This window comes from Nilaparvata lugens, chromosome X (assembly GCF_014356525.2).
Source record: "Nilaparvata lugens isolate BPH chromosome X, ASM1435652v1, whole genome shotgun sequence".
Classification (NCBI taxonomy): Eukaryota; Metazoa; Arthropoda; class Insecta; order Hemiptera; family Delphacidae; genus Nilaparvata; species Nilaparvata lugens.
Genome location: NC_052518.1, coordinates 2,855,670 through 2,881,711, shown reverse-complemented (window position 1 = coordinate 2,881,711; position 26,042 = coordinate 2,855,670). Strand labels below are relative to the sequence as shown.

At 35.6% G+C, this 26,042-nt stretch overlaps 1 protein-coding gene across 2 annotated transcripts; it reads right to left on the bottom strand.

The window, feature by feature from the left end:
* Positions 1 to 2,080: 2,080 nt before the first annotated feature.
* Positions 2,081 to 25,776, bottom strand: LOC111045876 (general transcription factor 3C polypeptide 1-like). 2 transcript variants are annotated; one of them, XM_039442238.1, is made up of 4 exons: positions 25,551 to 25,776; positions 21,042 to 21,277; positions 5,703 to 11,328; positions 2,081 to 5,654 (listed from the first exon to the last, which is right to left on the bottom strand). In XM_039442238.1, exons 2-4 carry the CDS (start codon positions 21,257 to 21,259, stop codon positions 4,386 to 4,388), a joined length of 7,113 nt encoding a protein of 2,370 aa, XP_039298172.1. In that variant the 5' UTR covers positions 21,260 to 21,277; positions 25,551 to 25,776; the 3' UTR covers positions 2,081 to 4,385. The 2 variants fall into 2 exon arrangements, with proteins under 2 accessions (XP_039298172.1, XP_039298171.1); XM_039442237.1 differs by having other exon boundaries at positions 2,081 to 11,328.
* Between the last annotated feature and the right edge of the window lie 266 nt (positions 25,777 to 26,042).

Genomic DNA, 26,042 nt, shown 5'->3' with positions numbered 1-26,042 from the left:
AGATCGATGATATCAGTATCTTTGAATGAGAATAACTTTTGAAAGGTTTGAGATATCGATGTGCGGTTTTCTTAACTATATAATTATTCATAATCAATCAACTGACAAGTGGATTATTCATTGCATGCATTACACACATGTCTGGTGTGTCTATTTCTATAAGGTAGGGTTTCAATATTTTTCATGATGCGTGCCCATATCAGTATCAATATTCTCACATTTGAAAAACAAATTTAATAAACAAATATAATATTTGTAGGTGATTGAAAATAAAATAAAAAACGATTAAATGAACTAAATAATGCTGAAGAAATTATAATATTCTTGATTAAAAAAAAATAATAATATTAAAATATTTGAGAAATATTTTTATCAGATGGAAAGATTATCACGGAACTGGATAAATGATTATGGGATACAAATTCAAACGTGAACTGAGTTTATTAACATAAGTGAGTTTTTGAACTTGGAGTAAACAAATAACATTTTTAAGAGTAAATTATGATTCAACTGTGAATTGTGGTTCTACTGAATCAACTAGAACAGGTGACATCAGATACTTGTGGATGAGAAAACTGCGTGAGGTCTACTGTTCACAGAACTACTAGTATTATATAGAAAGGTCTATATAGAAAGGTAGTCCTTAATGAAAGTTGGTGCATATTCCTGCAATCTAGTGTTATAAAACGGACTCAATCATTGTGAGTTGAAACTTTCACTACCAGAGTGTGTGTTAGTAGCCCACATTTTGCCGCCACTGCTTCAAAATTACATAAATGGAAGATTTTTCTATTAGAAATTGCAGTTTAACATACTGCTGGAATATTATTACTGTATAATAATAACTTTAAATATCTAATGAAAGCTATATGAATAGAAACTGAGGACATTTGATACTGTAATATTTACCAAATATCACATTATGTGTGATGTGGTAAATATCACATTATATGTATAATTCTAGGCACCTACTGTTACTTGTTTTATGTTTTGTTTTTTATCATAGAATAATTATTGTGTACTAACTTTCATCTAATTTTATCATTGACTAATCTACAAAATTATATTTTGTGTGTAAGTTCCACTAATCCTTGTTCTCAATTTGGTTGTAAGTTCTTAGTTTATATTAAATAAATATATTCTGCAACTTATACTACTTTTTTAAATAATATTCTGGAAGGAGATTCCACCTCTGGATGGTGATGCAAGTACAGTATACTAATATATTCTGCTAGTCTACGCACAGGTTTTACCTTGTAGGCTACTCCTTAAACATAGATGGACATAAAAATATATTGCAGTTTTTTATATAATTTAATAGTTTTCTTGTATTATTTTTAGATATTATAATATTATAATTGTGTATGCTTTTTAGAAAATAAATTTGAATTTGAATGTGTGCTATATTTACTACTACAGTACCGATAATACCAAATATCTGTCAATATTTTTTGCAATGTCAGAAATCCATACTTCTTTCTAAAATTTTAGATTTTAAAAATGTATATCCTTAGTTCTAAGTAACATGCAACCCTGACACATGTTACGTCATAATCTGAACTTATTCATTTGTTCAAATATGATAAATTAGAAAAATATTTGAACTTGGTATTTTGCACGAAATATTGCTTGTATTAGAATATTTATTTGATGTTAATCTAGTCTGTTCATCAAAAGTTGAGACTGAACATAAAATTTGAGCTTGTTCAAGTATCAAAGTGATGACTCATATCAGCTTTTATGATAATTTCATACTTAGTTGTCATACTATTTATACCTGATTCAAGTCATCACTTTTATACTTACTCAAGTGCAAACTTGATGTTTTGGCTCTCCCTCCAATGCACTGACTATAGTATTTTATCTGACAGATTCTCCTAACTGTACTTGCATCACCATCCAGAGGTGGAATCTCCTTCCAGAATATTATTTAAAAAACTTCTGCACTTCATTTATATTTTTATTATACTACTCCTCAATAAAAACGCTAAATTCCTCAATAAAACGCCAACTATAACTTTTTCAGAAAAGTCAGCAGCTTCAGAAAACAAAAACAGGACTAAAGAATAAAAAGCAACCATCATATTGAAAATGTGAATGTTTTATTCAAAAGTAATGTAGAAAATAATGAAATCACATGAAACATGACATGGAGAACTAATACCAGCCGAGCTCGATTGAGAGGCAAAGTAGCAAAAAGTGCCTAATATAATACTTGAATTATTGTGGACAGTAAACATTTATTATTTATCTCACAAACAATACTCAGTTGTACAATTACAGGATTTTTCTACACACAATCGACTCTAATAACATCAAGTAAATCATAATCATTCACCATTTTCTTCTTCAAATAACTTTTATCAAAACACTTAATAAATAATTCAAATGAAAATACAACAACTGCGTTAGAAATTGAGATATAATATTTAGTAACTGTATTTCTTAATCATAACAGATGAAAAATGACAACATTATCTAACAACTTGCAATATGGTAAGAGACATAACTTTGAGATATTTGTAATATTTCCATTTACAATAATCATTATCTGGAGATTGAATATACAGTCGTCATTGTATATTGCAAGTGTCAGACATAATCTCTGAATTATTGTAGACAATAAAAAATATTATTTTTATTGTCTGTTTTCAGTTTTCATTGTCATCTGTATAATTATTATAGTTGGCTTTTCTCATAGCATCAAATAAACCATATTCATTCACAATATCCTCCTTTAAATGAATTTTATCAAAACAGTTAATAGACAATTCAAATAAGCAAAACTAAATAGAAAACAGCTTCAGAAAATGTGAAATAATATTCAGTATCTGCATCTTTAAACAGTAGAAAACCAGTTGAAAAATTGCAACACTATCCAACATCTTGTAATATGGTGAGAGACATAATTTTGTGATATTTCCACTTACAATAATCAATGTAAACTGCAAGTGTCGGATATAATCATTAAATTATTCTAGACAGTAAACAATAATACTTTCATCATTCTATTTATCTCGCAAATACTATTCAGTTGAACAATATTATTATAGTTGACTTTCTCATAACATAAAATAAATCAATGTACTTTTCTCATAACAACAAATGAACCATATTCATTCACAATTTGTAATATTTCCATATATAAGCATCATAGTATATTGCAAGAGTCAGATATAATCCTTAAATTATTGTAGACAATAAACAATATTATTTTAATTCACAGTTTTCATTTGTATAATTATTACAGTTGACTTTCTCATAACATCAAATTAACCATATTCATTCACAATTTGCTTCTTTAAATGGCTTTTATCGAAACAGTTAACAGATAATTCAAATAAGCAAAAGTAAATAAAACCGCGTTAGAAAATAAAATATAATAATCAGTAACTGTATTTTTTTAAGTAGAAAACCAGTAGAGAAATGGCAACACTATCCAACATTTTGCAACATAAGATGCATAAATTTTGTGATATCATTGCTTATATTTCGAAGTTAAATCATCATTATAATGTATTGTAGAGTACTATCCTGATCAGTTCACTAAATCAATGAATATTCAACAAATGAAATTATAAAACTGCAAAAGACTTAGCATATAATGAACACACAACATAATATGATAGCCTACACAATTTTGTGTTATCGTTTGTGAAAATTTTCATTCACAATCATCATTGTAATAAATTGTGGAGTACTATCGTGATCAGATCACTAAATCAACAAATGAAATTATAAAACTGCAATAGACTAAGTATATAATAAACTCAAAACTGATACAATACACAATTTTGTGATATCATTTTTGTAATTATTCTCCTTTAAATCGTCATTGTAATATATTTTGGAGTACTATCCTGATGAGTACAGTACAAAAATCAATATTCAACCAATATAATTAGCAAACTGCAATAGACTAAGCATATAATAAACTCACAACATGATACATAATTTTGTGATATCATTTTTGTAATTATTCTCATTCACAACCCATTGTAATATATTGTGTAACTATTCACTAAATCAATGAATATTCAAAAAATGGAATTATAAAACTGCAATAGATTAAGCATATAATAAACTCACAACATGATACATAATTTTGTGGTATCATTTTTGTAATTATTCTCATTTAAATCGTCATTGTAATATATTTTGGAGTACCATCCTGATGAGTACAATAAATCAATTAATAGTCAATCAATATAATTAGCAAACTGCAATGGAATAATCATAAAATAAACACATCAATGGAATGTGGAATATGTACGAGATGAAACTAAATTTGCTATCAACAATGCTAAATTATCGAAATGGTATAACAAAGTGCAGCATAAGGCTGAAGAGATCAATATATAAATACTTTAGTAATAACAAGTTGTTTATTTATCGACTAGTTGGGTTAAAAACCCTTCACCGTACTTTTTAGTACTGATGAACTTCCCCAAATTAACAATGGCGTCCTTATTAGCTTCAATACGAATCTCAGAGGGAGGCTCCAGACCGGTCGCCTTCTTGATCACCACTTCACACGGCTTAGAAAACAAACTTGGTTTTCCAGATTTCACACACACACTACTTTCGACACACTTCAACTTCTCCAAGAATTCAGCGAGTTCTCTAGTGTGCTGGGGTTGCAGGGCTGGTAGAAACCTGTGCTGCAGTTCGGCGAGGGTGGCTAAAGGGTGTTGCATAATGTGGCTCAAAACCGAAGACAACATAAAGTCCAAACTTTTGCGGTTGATTGTGCCGTCAATCCTGACCCAAGGACGCATAAGGACCTTGATCGGTTCCGAGAGATTGCGATGGTCGGTTTCTTTTGCAGTTTTGGTGGGTTCGGTCAAAACTGGGTCCTCCGATTTTGAGGTTGACCTAGTTCTCCTTGACGTTGCCGCTAATCTTGCCCTTTTATCACTAATGGTTTCATTGTCTCCACTTCCCTGATTCACCACATCTTCTGTAAAACATACTACATCTTTAGAAGTACTTGCACCAAAGTTGACATCTTTGAAACGGTCCAGACACAAACCTCCATCTGAGTTAGTTTGTTTCAACTGTAGATCACTTTTCACAGGAGAACATTCTTCAGCTAAATTGAAATGAATACCTACTACAGACAAAACTTGGTCTATTCCAGTTGTTGCCGATACTTGATCACCCTGTCCTTCATCTCCTCCCATCTCATACGAATATACAATCATGTCATCTTCTATCAACTTTTCATCAAATTGTTTAGAAGTGCTTGCACCAACATTCACATCTTCGAAACTTTCCGTAATTGAGACTTTAGCTGGACTAATGTTCCCTGATTTATCACAGTTTTCTATTAATCCTTCTTTGCTAGGACAGCTTACACCTTCTTCAGTCTCTTGCAAACTTCTATTGGATTCATCATCCTGAACTAAGAATACTTGTCTAGAATCTCCATCTTTCAATTCTTCTACACATTCTTGTAATACACCTCCTTCTGTTGAAGAATCTTCTCCCAAAGCTTTAACATTCTCTTCCATTATTCCAAAATCTTCAGGTGTGGTCTCCTCTAGTCCTTCAACAAATACTTCTTCCTCTCCTTCTTTCTCAAAAGATGCTTCAACGTCATCCTTCTTCTCCAACTCTTCATTACATTTCTCAACTTCTTCTAATTCCTTAACCTCTTCCACATACATCTCTTCTTCTGCAACATCTTCTAATTCCTTTACCTCTTCCACATACATCTCTTCTTCTAAATCCTTTACCTCTACCACATACATCTCTTCTTCTGCAACATATATGCGACTATTTTCATCTATATTTTCCTCTTCCATTCCTTTCTCTTCTTCCATCCTATTCTCACAATCAACTTCCATCGTAACATCGACTCTTCTTATGTTTCTCTTTCTACTTCCCGGTTTCACCACATCGATAACGCACATTTTATCCCCTTCTTCTTTTACCTTTAATCCGGTATCATCTACAACTAGCACATCACAATCAACAAAGTCTTCAGGTTTTTTGTCTTCTTGAACGATTTCCTGCATCTCTACATATTCTTCTAAAACGATATTTGTGTCTTCGTTCTCTTTCTCCCCCACATCTTCTTCTCCCAATTCCATCACACATCGAGCCATCGGTACTCTACTATCTCTCTCATTACGTTTGTTGGGGTATGTATGCACCAACCACGGTCTGGCATGTTTGTGATGAACGTAGGTGTTGTTCACCAAACCTGTACACACTAACAACTTCAACTTACAAAGTTCGTCGAGAATTTCTTTCACCTCCAAGCTATTACCGAACTCTTCTACAATCTTCCCACACATCAATCCTATATTACCTTCTGATCTAGCCAACTCCAACAGTTTTATCGCTTTATCACGTCTGTCGCCGGTAAAACTGTCGTTCAAAACTTCGTTTACATTCAGATCGATCATCAGGTTAGATGGGAAAATCACGTTTTCTTCCAGCTGTTTCTGGAAAGTAAGTACATCTTGCATGTCAGTAACCAATCTCATCTGTTCTTCAGTTACATTAGATCGTAGGTTGGTCACAACTGTGCACGAATTCACAACGAAAAAATCGTGAACATGTTGGAGATCTTCTGGAATCATACCACCGACCTCTTCTGAATCTTTTACAAGGTACAAAGCTATCCTACTAGCCGTTCTCGCGATTGTGTTATTATTCAACGGCTCTGTGCTATCTTCGTCGTCCTCAACAGAGTCGACAGTTGAGTAATTGTCTTTCTTGAACAAACATGAAGTCGTCAGTAATTCGTGTTTGTAACTGGATAGAATCTCCTGGTACCGTTTCATCAGGCGCGTGTACTTTTCATCTTTTCCCTGAATGTTGGGATTGAGCACAATCACCTGATCTGGAATGCCGATCTCGAAATCGACCCACTCATCAGTCATCAGCCGCACTATGGCCGCAGCCATACCCCCACAAGTAGCTTGCACGTCCAGCTTTCTAGATTGCACAATTGCCTTCTGCAGTTCGTAGCTTTCGGGGAATATGTCCGATGTGTACTTGGCTGCCATCAGGTTGATGTAAGAGATGGAGAGACGGTACGGCGAGGCAGTTAGAGGGAGATAGTTGCCCGACCGCATTTTTGTGCGAGACCACGCTCGTTTCAACGACACCATCAGACTAGTCCTCAATTTGGCCAGTGATGAACGGAGAAGTTTCTCAGGATACTGTTGGTAGACACTGAACAAGTGGTAGGACCATGACGTTTTGTCCGAGGAACAACAGAGGGCGCTGTGAATTGTTGAGTTTATCACAGAACTATATATGTCGTTTATATTTTGCACAGTGTTGAACACGTGTTTGGTTTTTACTTTCTTTGTAGGTTCTATGACGTTGTAGTTAGCATGGAACTCTTCAATGGTATCAGGCAGGGTTGACGTCACACTTGACAACGACATTATCGAGAAATCATCAAATCGTTTTTCGAGAATGTCGTACAAATTCTTGAAATGCATGTTCCACTCAGCGACCAATTGCGCTTTGTTTTCAATCACCCTTTGTTTGTTCTCGTATTTGGCTTTCAGTTTCTCGAACAAATCGCCGTAGGTTTCCATGATGACGGGATCCTGACGTAGTTCCTCAATGCACAGACTCAAACTATGACAGGTGCTTTGGGAACGCAGCATGTAGTTGATACGTCTCTGACATGCGCGCGACGTTTTGTTCCTCGAATTCGGGAACGTTTTGTGGAGGATTTCACGGAACGATATGTACATGTTACCTAGTATCGCCGATTTTATCTGGGGTGATATCATTGATTGCACAACTTTACACAAAAGTAACAGTTTGTCTTCAGCTTTCGACCAGTTGACTCTCAACTTGCTCATGCAGTTTAACGCCTCGCGATCGACTTGGTCGTAGAAAGGACGACGTTGCTTCACAGGTCGCCTCGGTTTGACATGGCGCACCGTCACACGCGGCTTGTGTGACAAAACCTGTTTCCTGTTAACTATACTACTCTTAACAGTGGTGGTAGTCACCTGTTTCCTTGTGGTCCCCACCAAATTCTTCCTCCGTTTCGCCAGCAACGAGTACACCATCTGGTTTCTACTTTCGGCAAACTTGAACGGTTTCCTAAGTTTTTGTTTGGGTTTGTCTGGCACTGTCAACACGGATTTCAATCTCGATTTCGGGAACGGTTTAAACGCCCAGTTACGTTTCAAATGCGAAAACAACGCTGAATCAAATCCAGCTGCTCCAAGTTTGTCTCCCGGGAGGTACCCCACATCTTTCTCCACAACTTCTTCCCTGGTCCTCGCCAACAAAATATTGATCATATCTGGTTTATCCTGAATATGCTCTATGATCACATCAGTGCCAATCACACTCGATCGATTACCCAACTTTGTGTGCATACATATTTTCCACAAATCCAACCAGTAGCGTTCCACATCCACCATTGCCTCAAAGTAATACCTGATCTCATTGTAGTCAATATCATCAGAGATTTTGTGGTAACCAAGGCGAGAGATTTTCGTATCTAACAACAAGCCATTTCTGTTCACATACATAAATACATGATCCTTTTCTTTCATGTTTTGAGGTCCCAACTGAACCAACCCAATGTAGGCTAGCCGTGTTGCCACCTCATAAATACTGAACACATACTTCCTCTTGTGTAACAAACAATTCCTGACGTTCACAGGGAGATCTTTGACTAGTATGTGACGCTTTACAGGGTGATCCAAGTATAGCTCGACGTTGGGTACGATGTGAGACAGTCGCACCAGATTCATAAACATGGATAACGGTAGACGGAGTATAATGTCGGCCAACAATGCCCAACCATCTTTGTACTCGTGGTGTTCAGGCAGGGGAGGCACAAACATTTTCCAACTTGCATTGGGTACGTAGATGAACGACATCGATTCCAAATCGTCGACTTCGAAGCCTTGCGAGACTCGGATCTGTTGAGCTGCTTCCGTCTGGTCTAAATTTACGTCCCCCTCATACCCGTATACTAAATAATACATGAACATGTGTAGGTATCTCATCCTCATAAATTTCGGTACATCGAGGTTCGACTTGTATTCCTCACTGAAATCGAACTTATTAGTCAAAACTACATCTTCCTTAGCCACAGCTTTACTCTCCTGTTTCAAAGCGTTGTCGTGTTGTAGTTTTACCTTTGAGGTGAACTTCAGCTTCGCCAGATCGATTGCAAACTTGATGATGGGATCGTCGGGGGTTACTGATGGGTTACAAATGAAGTTAATATCCTGGACAGTGTCCCCCGATTTCAAATAAACTTTGTAGAATTTTATCAACCTTTCCACGCCCATCCTGTACAGAATTCTCACCAACGATTTGCGGTCGATACGACCACTATTACCTTCCGCTCTTTCGTGGTCATCGATGACTGATTGAAGGTTTTTAAAATTAGTGATCACTTTCTGAGCTTGGATGGCTTCCAGAATCCAGTTCCAGCGTTTGAGCGATCTGACCGTTTTGGCTCCTTCGGCACCGAATTTGCCGAATTTCCCGCGCTCTTTCAACCAGTTCAGATCGTCTGTGATTTCGATATTAATCTCGATCTTACTAGCTTCTTCTACTGTCATCTTACTACTTACACTGGGTTCATTAACAGAATCAGTTTTCTTATCACTTGATTCCATACTTACATCCCTGACTTGTGACAATGAATTTTCCTCAACTTCTATTTCCTTCTCATTATTCAGATCGGCAACAATTTTCACTTTCATTTTTTTAGGCTCTGTCTCTTTCTCCCCACCTCTAGATCTTTTCACCGCTTTTTTACCTTTCAATTGCTTCGATATTACTTTCTCCACAACTTCTTCTCCTCCTTTTCCAACGCTATCTTCTCCCATCGCTCCATCTCCTTCCTTCTCTCCTGCACTACGCTCTTCAACTATTTCCATAATTTCATCATGATGTTCTTCATTCACTGCCTGTACTTTAGAAACACTTGTTTCACCGTCGTTTTCATCTGGAAGAATGTTTTCATTTGCTTCTCCAACTTTGATAATAGTTGAATCTTGAAGAACAGACGTTGACGTAGATGCAACTTCGTTAACACTCATATGTTTCTCAGTTGAATCCGGTAAACTAGTTGACGGTTTGGTTTCACTTGTTGAGCAACCTTCACCAGCACTATTCCCTTCAATGTCTCTCAACTTAGTTTCAACGTTTTTCAAAGTGATCAACTTCAACTCTTCCGTATTAAACTCAGCCTTAATGTCACCCATTCTATTGCCACTATTCACCACATACCGCCTCACCCGTTGCCTCGAAACATCGGCCAAAAACGATACACAAATCTTACTTTTCTCCATGTATTTGATTATCATGCGCATGTTCAGTTTACCCAAACCGGTCGCTTTAGTAAGTTCGGTAGCTGACATGCCGTTGGGTCCGGCGTTTTCCAAGATTTTCCACACCTGCAACACGATCGGGCGGTCAAAGACCCGCAACGACTGATCCAAAAACCCCTGACTATGCTCATCGGCTTCCTCCTCTTTGTTTTCTTCATCATCATCATTTCCCGCCAGCTTCCTTTTGAACTCTTTCAGGTCGATAGAAGGGTCGACAAGAAACAAAGCATGTATGCGTCTCTCTTTGTCCTGTTTTTGTTGTTTCCAGTCCTTCTCCTCCGCGTCCGGATACACACTACGATACAAAGCTTTCGAATCCGATCTCACATACTTCTGAAACTCTGGAATTTTGGTCAGTTTGCGCAAACAACAGGTAATCCCCAGCGATTCTTTCAACTTGGTCACCTCGCACACATAGTTCGGCTGAGAATATAAAAACTCTACAATATTCTCAGTCAACGTCACAAATTTTGGTTTCACCAGATGATAGAACCTGGGCAAATGTATCAACTTACCACAAACGCTTATATTATTAACCTTCATGTGAAACAACTGAGCAATGATCAGCTTTTCTTCCAATAAGAACTTCCTGAAATAAAACAACGTCTTAGAATCTACGCCCAACACTTGCAGACTCATTTTACCCTGTGTGATTTCTCCATGATACCTAGATCTACCAATACGTTCCAAACAACAGTACATGAAATCAGTTAGTTCCAAATCAGGATTATGATGCGTACCCATGAGAGCTATTCGTCTAGCGTGCTGATTGGCTACGATCACTATGGATTCTGGATCGTATTCTTCGAGAACTTCTGGCAGTTGACGCTTACGGATTTTGTTGGTTATTACTTGACGTGTGTAGTATGACGAACAGGAGCCTTGGATCTTCTTCTCACAGTCAGAGATGAGGCAGTGTGGGTAGATGTCAACAGGTAAAGGTTTGGGGTCAATCACCAAACCCAGGTCGTCCTCCACGTTGCTCCATCTGTGCAAAAAATGTATTTATTTATTTACAATGCAAATTACACTAATGCAATAACATTATAGAAGATAAAACAATAAGGTGCTATTTTTCTTCCAAATTTATAAGTGACAAAGTCCAAGATAAGGTTAGAATTTCACGTGTACAATTTTTATAAAATTTTATTCCAAAATAAACATGAAAACTATAAAATTTGAATTTAGATGACTTGAATTAATAAATTGATAAGTAATATTCCACTCAATTACCAACATTTATAATAATTATCATAATCTAGTATTTTTATTATTTATAAATCTCAATAATTCAAATTGAGTTTTATTCAAAAAATCATTACAAATACAGTACATGCATAAATAATATAAAACACTTGTGAATTTTCCCCACATAGGCAAGTCTGTGTGTGGGGAAAGAATTATTCACATGTAGGATTTCTGTTTTGTAAAAACAATCAAAATTACCGAGTAGAAGAAAACAATATTGAGGCTACTCGCTGGCTGCTATGAATCAATTTTTGTGGTAGAATAAATAAATAAAAAAACTCAACAAAAGAAAACACCTACCTTTTCGAAGTTGGTTTCCTGCTTGGCAATCACTGATAATTATTCGCGACGTTATTATTAAAAAATAAAAATAACTGAACTGGTGAATCGGGTTCAGATCCTGTCTTATTTAATAATACAATTCTCTTTAAACTGCCTCAACTGTGACAGGAAAACAATATTGTAAAACAAGAGCAATATCCATCATTTTCACCAGAACAGTAGAACTTTTACTGACAGTCCTATCAAAACGATCTCTCTGCCCCAAAAATATAATTTTGGGGTATAAATAAACTATCAGTCAATGCCAAACATGAAAGTCACCTTGAATACATGATAATATTTTTCTATCTATCGCACAAGCACACGTTTGTTATTAAAAACAGAGAGAAGCTACTGTAAATATCACGCAACAACAAATAAACAATCTTTCTGTCAATGACAGATGACTGTTCAATGAATTTTAATTTATAACTCTAAAATCCTGATCAATATGAGATAAATATATTATTATATATAAGTCCCATATGACCAGGTGGAAAATCAATTTGGACCGATTGAACCGAACTCTAGTTCAAAGGTAGTTTGATAATCATCTTATGAAAGTTAACTTCTCTGTAGTCTTTGAAATTCCTTCAACTATAAAACAACATTGAAGACTTATAACAAGACAGTTTGTTGATAATTTAGGGTATTATCACATTGGATGCACGTATGTGCATCTGTGCGTGGTCATGAATGATCAAGCGCGCAGATTAGAAACATAACCTGGAAAGATTCATAGGAACACTGTCACTGAACGCGTGCACTTAAATAAAATAAATAATAAATAAATATGATTTTATTGCCGTTAAATTCTTAGAACAATAGGCAAAGTCAAATATTGAATACAGTAAGACAAAAGATAAAATCAAATTTTACAGCAACTGTACATACAAAATTACATTACTGAGTCTTGAAAATAATACAGTACCTAAGTAAACTGTAAGTCAATTGGATTTTTAAATACATTGATAATATTCATTTGAATGCAAAAAACATATTCCTTACAGCACAACTTGAGCCTTTAGAACAATATATAAATACAAATAGAAACCTCTTAACTCTAAGCAACAATTATTTCACTCTCAAAGAACTCTTCAACACTATAAAAAGGATTTATCACAAGCCAATTCAATAATCTCGTCTTAAATTCCTTTTCTGTCTCTAATATTAAATCTGTAGGTAATTTATTGCAAATTTTTATACCAAATGTATCATAACTTTTGGCTGTTTTGGATAACCTATGATAGGGAATATCAATCCTATGACAATTTCTTGTGTTATAGCTATGAGTTGGGTGCCTTACTTTTAAATTGGATGAGTTTTTTTTTAACATGCAACGATACAGTATATATGTAAAAATTCACTATTGTCATTATTCTAAGCTGGACGAAAAGAGGCTTACAGTGTGCTAGTCTATGAGAATCAGTTAAAACCCTGACCACCTTCTTTTGCAATAATAAAATATTTTCTGCATGACTACTATTTCCCCACAGTAGTATGCCATATGTTGCAATACTCTGAAAAAAGGCAAAATATATCGATCTCAAATAATTATCTGGAACATGATTTTTCAGTTGTCTGATCAGATAAATCACTCTTGAAAGTTTGCTTGATATATAATTAATATGAGCTTCCCAAGTCAAATATCTGTCAATGAATATCCCCAGAAATTTTACATCGCTTATTGCATCCATACAATCTAAGCCACCTCTAAGGGTGAAGTGCATAGTCTGTGTTTTATTCTCGTTGAGCATGAAGCCGTTAGCCCTAAACCATGTCGCTGCTTGCATCAGAGTGGTCTCAGTTAGATTTTTAAGATTTTGAAGGTCAGTACATTTATTGATAAATGTTGTGTCATCAGCATACAGTATTGAACTTGCTGGTGGCGTTCAGTGTGCGCAGCTACAGGCAAGCAAGTAACAACGTGTTTCAATGGCTCTTTCCAGATTTTGTTTCTCGACTCATGTATGATCTGACGTGCACTTGAACATACACGCATCCAAAATGATCATATCCCAAGTAGGATCCAGCATATGTTGGCAAGCAGCAGAGTTTCTTCAGTCTATGATGTGGATTCTTTTTGTTTCTCAGGTTGTATTCACACTTCTCTCACATCCCATGGTGGTGCAGGTTTTTCTAAGCAGGATTGATTATTGTCTTCTCATAAATTGAAAGTTCAGTTCAGTGATGCCCGGTTGCAGAGTCGTCATATAAAGTTAAAAACAGGCATTCAACTTATTTATGAAGCCATAACTCCACTTTTCGTTGCACAGATGTCAAAGTAAACTATAGCTCCCATAAAACTAAAAACGTCCAATTAGACACACATGATTTCGTTGCAGAGTCGTCAGAAAAAGCTTATTTATGTCTCCAATCGCTAAAAACGGTCATTTAAGTTATGGGCCCGAAGTCGTGCTGTTAAATCCAATATCTACCCCCGCCAAATGCATTTTAGAGGTTGTGATAGCTTTTTTTGAAAGATGTTTACGAAAAACCATCTGTATATCTGTGGCTTGATGCAAGAACTAGCTATGTCAAAATATCAACTTTCTCACAAATCAGCTTGTATTTTCGAACTACGGCATTTCGATACGGAAATGCGAGTGCTAGAAGTGCAGAAGTCGACATTGGTAGTTCTGGCACGGAGTATCAATGACAATCTAAAAACATATGTCTTCATTGGAAGTTTTCGCACTCTGAGAGTGGAACTAAATCATGACAATGGTAGTATACATTTTACAACTTTTTATTGCTTTAAGATAGGACATTGGCACTTCTGGAACTGAAAATAATCGATATTAGTGATGTGATATTAGTTATTAAACTCATTTTTGAACAAAAATGACATTGTTAGTTTTTGCACCAAGCCACAGATATAAGTAAATTATTTTTTCCTACAGTTACGTTGAAAAGTGGCCATTGCTGCACTGATTACAGAACGCAAAGAATCACTTTTCCGCTCTAGTGCGGGAAAATTTTTCTGCACTCCACATTTGCAACATGGCAACGCAAAATACTTAGTAGGTTATATGGAGCAACAGTGCAGCAAAATCAAAATGAAGTTGGTAACAGTGACTGGGCTGCTATAGTGAGCAGAGGTGCAACCAAGCACAACGCGCTAATTATTAGTATTAGATATTATAACCAACGACAACGAGGACTTTAGGATTTTAGGATTAAGGTTTTTATCAATAATAAAATTACACAGAAAAACATTTGATGGATTTCAGGCAATTTTACCCATAATTACCCACTTTTCATATTCAATGGTAACTGTAGGAAAAACTTAATGTGAAATACGTGCGCAAAGTTCCTCTGCTGCACTCAAGAAACCATTCCGCCCTCGCCTACGGCTCGGGCGTAAACGTTTCTTTCGGTGCAGCAAACTGTCACTTTGCGCACTAGTTGCACAAATAACTATTTCTCTCCCTATGGTTTTTTAAGTTGTTTATAACCTGCAAATCGCTAAATATGGTGAGAAATCTCGCCAAAAGCCAAGAGTCGCACTATTGTTCATCAATTTTATGTGAGGTCTTTTAGGTCTGTTCACAGTGATGTCGATTGAAACTTTGCCCGATGCCAAGACATTGGTTGGATAGAAGCATGTACGGAAAAAAGTGAATAGAGCTGCAGTGTGACTTATGTGTGATGCTAATTCGAGATATAGCTAAATGGGCTTCGGCAAACGACTGTGCAAAGACCAACCAATTATGTCAGTGATTTTAAACTATGTCTCACAGAGATGACTATGTTTGATCTTATGTAACGACTCTGCAACCGGGCATTAGTTTAGCTCACACTAAACGCAACCAGCAAGTGCACGCGTTCAGTGTGTTGTTCCTATTGATCTTTCCAGATTTTGTTTCTCATCTGCGTGCTTGATCATGCATGACCACGTGTATACTTGCACAAATACGCATCTAAAATGATCATACCCTAATTTAACCTCCAATTACTAAATAGACCCAAGGACATAGGTTTACATAATGCTGCATTTGCTACAGGCCTGAAAAACACTTGAGAAATTACAGGGTGCGGCAGTCAATCCCGCATTTTTGAAATAGGTGTAAAAAATAAACGGACGTGGATATCAAAGTTATATTCATAAAATATTTTTCTACATTAGAAAGCATTTAAGAAACATTGAAAATAATCACTGTTTGGAAATAACATCAGCCTTATCATAGGCGTCGGGTATCATAGGCCCTTACTTTTTTGAAAACGAAAGAGAGCGATCTGTTACTGTGAATGCTGATCGCTATCAACAATGTTAAGGACATTCTTCATTCCTCAGCTTCGGCAACATGAAGTGAATGAAGAAATATTGTTTCAACAAGATGGAGCAACAAGTCACACAGCCCGCGTGAGCATGAATGTTCTTAACTGAGTTTTTCCAAACCGAGTGATTCCCCGCAATGGCCCGGTTCCGTGGCCGCCCCGTTCACCGGACCTCACTGCGTGTGATTTTTTCTTGTGGGGTTACCTAAAAAGTAAAGTATACGAAGAAAGACCTAATACTATTAGTGAACTGAAGGCGAGAATCCGGCTAGAAATTGAGAGAATTCCTCGGCCTATGCTTCGTGATGTTATGAACAGCTTCGCAAATCGCCTGTGCGAATGCCGTACTCGGGAAGGCCGCCATCTTGCTGATGTTATTTTCAAACAGTGATTATTTTCAATGTTTCTTAAATGCTTTTTAATGTAGAAAAATATTTTATGAATATAATTTTGATATCTACGTCCGTTTATTTTTTACGCCTATTTAAAAAATGCGGGATTGACTGCCGCACCCTGTATAAATATTAAGTATGAGCACTTGATAAAGTGCTTAAATAACAGCCAGACCGTACTATGCATTGTCAGGATAATTTGACAAACATTGTAATTAATTGATTTTGTGAAAATTACAGATCTTATAGATATGACTGGGAGAGAGCAGCAGGCTCAGCCCAAAACTGCTCTTCTCCCAAATTTTAAAAACAGTAACATTTCCAAAAGATAGGTTACATTTGAAGTTCAATTTTCTGATCATACATTTCAAAAACTGAAATAAAAGACAGCATAACAGACATGAAGATCACGGACATTGTCTATGGAGAAAACAACAGCAAGTAACAAGTAAGTAGCAAGTAACGTAACCGCTATCCAAAACGAAGATAACTGACGACTCAGCCTGTCAGGGACCCGCCTCATAAAACTCATAAGTTACATATTCACCTATGAATTTTAGCGGACAGGAAGACCTGAATTTAGAATGTTCGCATATTGAGACGCGACGCAAGTCTGCTAGATTTGTTAATACCATAATGATCATATTATAATGTTCACAAGTGCTAGCTTCGTTCCTATGTGAACAACATAATATGATCATTGTGTACGTTCTGTGTACAGTAAATTGTTCCAGTTCCAATCGTAAATTGTTCCATCACGTGACTAGTGCAAAATGTTCCCATGGAACACCATTTCAAAATCGTTGGTTCAAGCTTTTGGCGCGCACTTATAAAGTTGATTTACACCAAAATGTGTCGTTTACTAGCTGCGTGAATGAAGAAACACTGTTTTACAAACTTACCGTCTAGAAAAGTGTGCATTTCTTTTATTCAATTACTCTCAAATTTTCTATAGAAAAAAATTCATTTAATGAATGGTTATCAAACATCATATTGTTTGTTATGTATTCTATGGGTATGCTATTGTAAACAAACTATCAGCGCATGCGCAGAGAAGCAAGCAGACTACAATAATCGACCAATGAGAGCTCAGATAGTTGGAACTGTACCAGGCCGGAAAATTTACCACGCTTTGACTGTGGGGCAGGATTTTGGAACTGGAACTGGTTTCTGGTACAGAATCTGTCAAAACTCTTCCCATGGAACGCGGAACTTTTTACCTGGTAAATTGTGAATCGGACAATTTACCACATTCCATGTACACAGAACGGGCCCATTATGGTACCGTATTGACTCATCTAGCAGACGCAAGTCACGTCGTGTCGCGTCGCAATATGCGGCTAGGCTTACTATTAAAACTAGCAATAACGGCCCAGTCTGATATTGTTTTAAATGCGATATCGTGTTGTGGCTACATTAACAACTTGTTACTTTTAGGAACACATATGTTTTTTATAGTGAGTAACTTGTTAATTTCAACCTTCCGGTAGTCGCGCCCTACTCAATCACACGAGCAGTCGCGTGTTGTATTTTGTACAACATCCGATTTTCCAAGAGTTATGTACTCTTTTTACTGTCAAAACATATTAATTAAATGTATAATTACTTTTTCCATCTTCTTGGATTATTTTACGCCTATGAACATTCGGATGATTACCATAATCATAGCCCAATAAGGTACATCAAGCAAAGCCATCAATTCTGTGTTATTGGTTCGTTCACAGTCCCCGAATACAGTCTTTCCCTATCTTATGCAGAGTGCGACTTATGCACTTTCGCGACTAAATGGCACCTAAAGACTGAACCATTGCTCGGTTGATACTGAAATTCAGTGGAGTGATGGTGGGAAAGCTTTGGAATGCATAGGTGACTCATTCACTGACACCACCCCATTCAATAGTTTTGTGCAGCAAAAATGCTGACACTGTTGTACTTTTTACAATAGCGCGACTGCTGGAAGGTTAAAGAACATGATGTGTTTTCATTAAAGAACATGATGTGTTTTCATGATCAAATTATATTCATCAACCCTCAATCATCAACCCTACTTTTCAATCTAGTTTCATCTTGCAACTTTCAGTTTTGTCTCTGTTTTTTTCGAGTGAGTGCTTATTTGAAAAAAAACGTATAATAGAAATATCACTTCTTATTCTTCATTACATATCTGATATTCAATTCGTTAATTTGCTCCAGATTTGCGATTAGTTTATTCATACTGGTACATCAAATCAGTTGGACTATGTTCACATTGGCTAGCTAGCTCACCTAATTTATATTTTGCAACATAACCTGTTTTAATAATTTATCCAAGAAAGTAGTCAATGTTTGTTCATTTTTTTTACTTATGAAATTTATGAATATAAAATAAATAAAGTTTGTAAAACAATCATTACAGTTCAAAATCTTATTTTGATCCTTCTTATTCGCTAGTCATGTTAGTTTGACAGAGTTCCAAGTGCAGTTAGAACATTGTCATAGCCAACATAAGCGATGTTGGCTATGACAAGGTTCTAACTGCAAAAGTGTACATTATATAAAAATTACATTTCAAGAGTTTTTCTTTCATTCCACACATTTAAATACATATTTACATATGTGAAATAAATAAAAAACAAGAATACAATTTTTAATTGAATTTGAACAGAGTTATGAGTCAATAAAACTTTAACTTCAAATATCTCAAAACTTAGTGTGGAACAGTTACAACCTTGTCAAACCAATGCCTCGATCTGTTACCAGATAATCTACCATTTTATGACTAAACAAAACACTGCTGCCTCAATCATTGTTACCTCCAGTTTTTTTTTTATTGAGCTCAGTGTGTTGGTACGTGTCACATGTAACGTGCCAGCTCTACATTCCCTGTCAATAAGCACCTTTAGTACTAAGGCTGTGCAAAGGCTAAAAATAAACTTTTTACTCGTAATATTTTTCAAAGTTTTTTGATTTGTATATCATTAAGCTATCAAAATGGAAAAGATTTCTCAGGAAAACATTTTTTTCTGATCATCACTTATTGAGATATGAGCGCTAAAAGATTAAATTTTTGGGACAGAACATTTCAAATTCGGTAAGAGATAAATCCATGAGATTTAGAGGATAGATTCTTCATGGTATTGTTGATCTAGTGAAACAAAAATTTTTTGAAAATATCAATTTTCAATTTCCTTGCCCTATTACCATAGGTAAGGAAAGTATTGCTTTCCAAAAAAATTTAAGTTACCCTAATTTCATGTTTTCTATACGTTTCATTACTTTCCTTGCCCTATTACCATAGGTAAGGAAAGTATTGCTTTCCAAAAAAATTTAAGGTACCCTAATTTCGTGTTTTCTATACGTTTCAAGGTCCCCTGAGTCCAAAAACATGATTTTTGGGTGTTGGTCTGTGTGTGTGTGTGTCTGTGAACACGATAACTCCATTCCTAATTGACTGATTGACTTGAAATTTTAAACTTAAGGTCCTTATCCATGAGGATCCGACAATAAGAAATTCAATGAAATTCAATTCAAAATGGCGGATAATGGCTGGAAAACCATGTTTTTCACGGTTTACTCGAAAACGGCTCTAACGATTTTCTTAAAATTTATACCCTAGATAGCTTTTTAATTTATAAGCCCTATCAACTGACATGAGTCTCATTTCTGGGAAAATTGTAGGAGCTCCGTAATATTCCTGAGAAGAATGAATTTTGTTAAATTTCTATCACGATTTTCTCAAAAATGACTTGACCGATTTTTTTTCAAATTCATACCCTGTATATTTATATATCAGCTCTATTAACTAGCATGAGTCTCCTCCCTGAGAAACTAACAGGGGTCCACCCCATCCTTGAGAAATTTACTTTGTAACATCCTTCTCGTGCGTGAGGTAGGTAGGTAGAGCAGTTTATTCAAAAGAACACATGTCGATATTTTATTTGTAGAACAGCTGTTTTGACAACTTTTAAAAAATCCTCAAATTTCATAATTCAAACAAAGGAAAATGTACTCTGAACACAATCACAATAGTATAATCGTAGTTTTAATTATTTAGCCGCCAATCGGCATAATGTTATTCCCTAAATTTATCCTCGTTAATTTAGGATTTTTAAGATAGTTTTTCAATTTACTAAAAATAACTTTTGATTCAGTTATTTTTGGTAAATTGAATAACTTTTCCAAAAATTGATATTTTCAGAAAATTTTTGTTTTACTAGATCAACAATGCCATGAAGAATCCATCCTCTAAATCTAATGGATTTATATCGTACCGAATTTGAAATGTTCTGTCCCAAAAATTTAAACTTCTGTCGCCCATATCCCAAAAGTAATGATCGGAAAAAAATGTTTTCCTGAGAAAACTTTTTAATTTTGATAGCTTGATGATATACAAATCGAAAAACTTTGAAAAATATCACGAGTAGAAAGTTTATTTTTAGCCTTTGCACAGCCTTAAAAATGAGAATAAAACAACACTCACCTATCGAAAACGACGAGAGGCTTTCTTGGTTCCTGCAGTTTGTAAAAGGCAACGCTTCTCAGTCGCCTAACAAAGTTCCAAATGTAGGCTTTGGCATGGTCATCTTTCGGAGGAAGCAGGAAGCCCTTCCGGAGACGCAGACGCACCCAAAGGGCCTCAATGGTGATACCATCTAGCCCTTCGAGTGCGATTTCATCCAGCAACTCAGACGGGGTCATCTTAGCGAGAATTCAAATCTGAAAATGTTAAGCAATAATATAAGTAATAATGGAAATACAGTAGCATCGTTAATCTAGTTAATAAATAAATAAATACTAACAACGCATTTACCAGTTTTTCACGGTAGAATTGTTTGAATTGAAATGGAAAGAATTTCTCTCGTATGCGGTCATGCTTGAAAGAACTTGAAAATGAGTAATGTTAGTTACTGTGATAAATAAAATTCAACTTTGAATAAAAACACAAATATGTTGTCAAATTCTACACTGTTTTATTCGGTTGACAGTCGACTTGAAAATGTGACCGGTGTGGTCACGAAACCATGGTCGTGTACCGAATAAAACTGTGTAGAATTTGACAACATATTTGTGTTTTTATTCAATTATGGAACGGTTCTACAATATTGACAATGACTCATTCGAATTTTTAAAAATTAAACTTATTTGACTTACAGTGAGTCAAATAAAAAGGATCACTCCTCATCAAAACAAATATTATTTCATGTTTCATTGGTTTAGGCTTGAACTACATTCGGCCACCAGTGGGTAGCCAAGGATCCAAGTGAGTCACGGGGCATTAGTTCTTTTTGCGCTCATTTCACTAGGATTTAGCAGCCGGCTGGTGTCTTAAAGTATGATAACAATGGATGCGTATGAGAAGTGCAGTTGAGAAGAAAATCTGAAAAGAGCAATAGGAACACTTGCACTTGCTGGTTGCGATCAGTGTGAGCAGCTACAGTCAAGCAATTCACAACGTGTTTCTATGGCTCTTTCCAGATTTCGTTACTCATCTGCGCGCGCATGATCTCAGCATCTCACGTGCTATCCTTATCCTAGTTGCCAAATCATTCTTCAACAATTTAGAAATATAATCAACAAAATATTCAATCTCAATTACGAGAATTTAGTCATTGCAAAATACATTGTGTACGTTCTGTGTACAGTAAATTGTTCCAGTTCCAATCGTAAATTGTTCCATCACGTGACTAGTGCAAAATGTTCCCATGGAACGCCATTTCAAAATCGTTGGTTCAAGCTTTTGGCGCGCACATATAAAGTTGATTTACACTAAAATGTGTCGTTTACTAGCTGCGTGAATGAAAAAGGCTGTTTTACAAACCTTCCGTCTAGAAAAGTGTCAATTTCTTTTATTCCATTACCCTCAAATTTTCTATCGAGAAAAATTCATTTAATGAATGGTTATCAAACATCATATTGTTGGTTATGTATTCTATGCTATGGTGAACAAACTATCAGCGCATGCGCAGAGAAGCAAGCAGACTACAATAATCGACCAATGAGAGCTCAGATAGTTGGAAATGTACCAGGTCGGACAATTTACCACACTTCGACTGTGGGGCAGGATTTTGGAACTGGAACAGGTTTCTGGAACAGAATCGTCTGTCAAAATTCCTCCCATGGAACGCGGAACTTTTTACCTGGTAAATTGTGAATCGGACAATTTACCACATTCCATGTACACAGAACGGGCCCATTTTCTCTACGAATAAAATATAGGCCTAATCGATTATTTTAAACGGAGAATGAACAGATAATATTACATCAGATATACCGGTATCAACTATCCTCTTCAAAGGAGATTGCGGTTTGCGGGCTCGGCGAGTTTTTGATGATGACAAGCAGTGGTTCGAGAGAAATAGACTCTGCTTGAATGAGGAGAAGACCCAGCAACTAGTGTGTGCTCATAAATCAGAGGTAAAACTCCTGGGATTTGTCATTGACTCCAAAGTGACATGGGCACGCCACATTGATGGACTTTGCACAGGTAATCTACTTGCTGCATAGACTCAGAGCCCTTCTCAGCAGAGAAGATCTGGTGATGGTATACTGTGCCCTTTTCCATTCCCATCTGGGGCCTGTTTCACAAAGGTACAAGTAGGTTACAAGTCTTGTTGCCAACCATGGTTTTGGAGAACAGCTGATTACAAGCGTTTCACAAAAGCAGAATTGTAAACTTGTGGTTACAATGAATTTCTACAAGTTTACAAGTGATTTGCTTGTTACGAACAATTGTTTCACAAAGATTTTTATTGTAGCCAACAATATTTTTGTTGAAATTACTTGTTCGTAACTATGAAATTTCTATCGAAGTGGACGCTATGTAAAGGATTTACAAGTGATCATTAAAATGATTTTAAATATTCAATAAATATTTCTAATAATCAAAAATGCCCTATATTCCTCTATAATTCATTATTTTGGAAATATATGCATCAGGAAATTGAATTTAATAAATTTCCAAAATAGTTATTAGTGTGTTACCTCATAGGTGATGTGTACTATAGTATATATAATATACATTATATATAGTACATATACTATATATATACAGAGTACATATACTGTGTAGGTTACAAATTCAGCAATAAATGAAGTAGACTGTACAAAAAAACATTATATTGCATTCAAATATTTTGAAAGTAATTATTGAAAAGTACAAGTAACCTTTATAAAGGATGAAAAAATGACATTATCATGAAAATAGGTTATGTTTACTATTGAAGTACTTGTAGACTTGTAAAATTGTAAGCTTGTAGATCATAAATTTTTGTGAAACGTGAGTACTTGTAAACTTGTAACTACAAGTACTTGTTCGTAACCATGGTTGGTAACAATACTTGAACCTTTGTGAAATAGGCCCCTGGTGTATGGACTGTTGCTGTGGGGGCATGCGGCGTTCTGCAAGAGTGTGTTGATGCTCCAGAAGAACACTTTGAGTGAGCACCTCAGCAGGGCATCGTGAGCACTATAGACCTATCTTCATTGAACTGGGCATCCTTACGGTCTTCAACCAGAACATATTGTCTAGTCAGCTGCATGTTAAGGACACGGAGGGCAGTCATGTGCTGAGGGCTGATCATCATGTGTATGCTACAAGGAGGAGACTGCACATTGACATACCGCGCTGCACAACCAAAAATCTGGTGTGGTACTAACACTCACACAACTTTCCTTGCTCATTGATCTATAAGCCTCATTCTTAAACGAGGATATTTTCGGGGAATAACATTATGCCGATTGGCGGCTAAATAATTAAAACTACGATTATACTATTGTTATTGTTTTTAGAGTACATTTTCCTTTGTTTGAAAATTGTGGAATTTGATGATATTTTGAAAGTTGTAAAAACAGCTGTTCTGTGTTCTTTTGAATACCCTGCTCTACCTACCTACCTCACGCACGAGAAGGAGGTTACAAAGTAAATTTCTCAAGGATGGGGTGGACACCCTGTTAGTTTCTCAGGGAGGAGACTCATGCTAGTTAATAGAGCTGATATATAAATATACAGGGTATGAATTTGAAAAAAAATCGGTAAGGTCTTTTTTTTTGAGAAAATCGTGAAAAACATGGTTTTTTAGTAATTATCCGCCATTTTTCTCAAGAATATTACGGAGCTCCTGCAATTTTCCCACAAATGAGACTCATGTCAGTTGATAGGGCTTATAAATAGCTATCCATGGTAAAAATTTGAAGAAAATCGTTAAAGCCGTTTTCGAGAAAACTGTGAAAAACATGGTTTTTTAGTGATTATCTGCCATTTTTCTCAAGAATATTACGGAGCTCCTGCAATTTTCCCAGAAATGAGACTCATGTCAGTTGATAGAGCTTATAAATAGCTATCTACGGTATAAAGAATCGAAGAAAATCGTTAGAGCCGTTTTCGAGAAAACCGTTGAAAACATGGTTTTTTAGTCATTATCCACCATTTTGAATTGAATTTTATTGAATTTCTTATTGTCGGATCCTCATGGTATAAGAACCTTAAGTTTAAAATTTCAAGTCAATCGGTAATTAGGAATGGAGTTATCGTGTTCACAGACACACACACACCCACACACAGACCAACACCCAAAAATCATGTTTTTGGACTCAGGGGACCTTGAAATGAATAGAAAACATGAAATTAGGGTACCTTAAATTTTTTTGGAAAGCAATACTTTCCTTACCTATGGTAATAGGGCATGGAAAGTAAAAATCAGAGTACCTACTTTTTTTATAACATATATTTTTCTTTTTCACGAGATGTTTAAGCTTTAAATCCATTTTGAGTTATTCACTTTAGGGTACTTTGATTTTAAATGTTTATTTTTAAGTCTATGTTCAACAGTGATTGTGATGAATGCCTATCTTACCTAAAATGAAATTACATTTGACTGGATCAAATTTGCTAAATAAAATACTCATGCGTGAAGATTATTTAAAATGTTATGAATTAAGGCTGTATGTACAAAATTTCATACTAACTATCTATCTAATAAAATGTACCTACCCTCGCAGGAAAAAAATTTTCACATAGCCCTACCGGCATTTCAATCAAGTAACCAATACAAGATAAAACAGATACTCATCAATTAATCTTTAAAAATATATAAATTAGTGAGAAGCTTTTAATAAATTCAAATTTGAATTTTATATTGAAATTCAAAGTTAGAAAATATCAGGAATTACATTAGATTAAATTTTTAACATAACCTATGAAATCGAAATGATAAATGAATAGGCCTACTTGATTCAGCAGCTTCTCTTTGTCTCAGAAACAGAGTAACGGCCAGCAACAGTCACAGTTATAACATAGTTATTCAAAAGTATTCTTTGAGTATCTATAGTGAGGTCCACGTTATAATGGTAGTGTTCGATTTGCAATGGTGTTGCTATCCTTGTCTATAGTTCAACAAATGTGAAAGAGTTAGGTTTTATTTAGGTTATATTTGATAATGTTTTATTAGGATAGGTTGGGGTTTTGCTTTAAAATTGCAATATG

Coding starts and splice junctions, on each gene's coding strand:
- LOC111045876 (XM_039442237.1), bottom strand. CDS start 21,259: ATGACCCCGTCTGAGTTGCTGGATGAAATCGCACTCGAAGGGCTAGAT. Junction 11,329..21,041: donor CCTCTCGTCGTTTTCGATAG/GTGAGTGTTGTT, acceptor TTTTTTGCACAG/ATGGAGCAACGTGGAGGACG.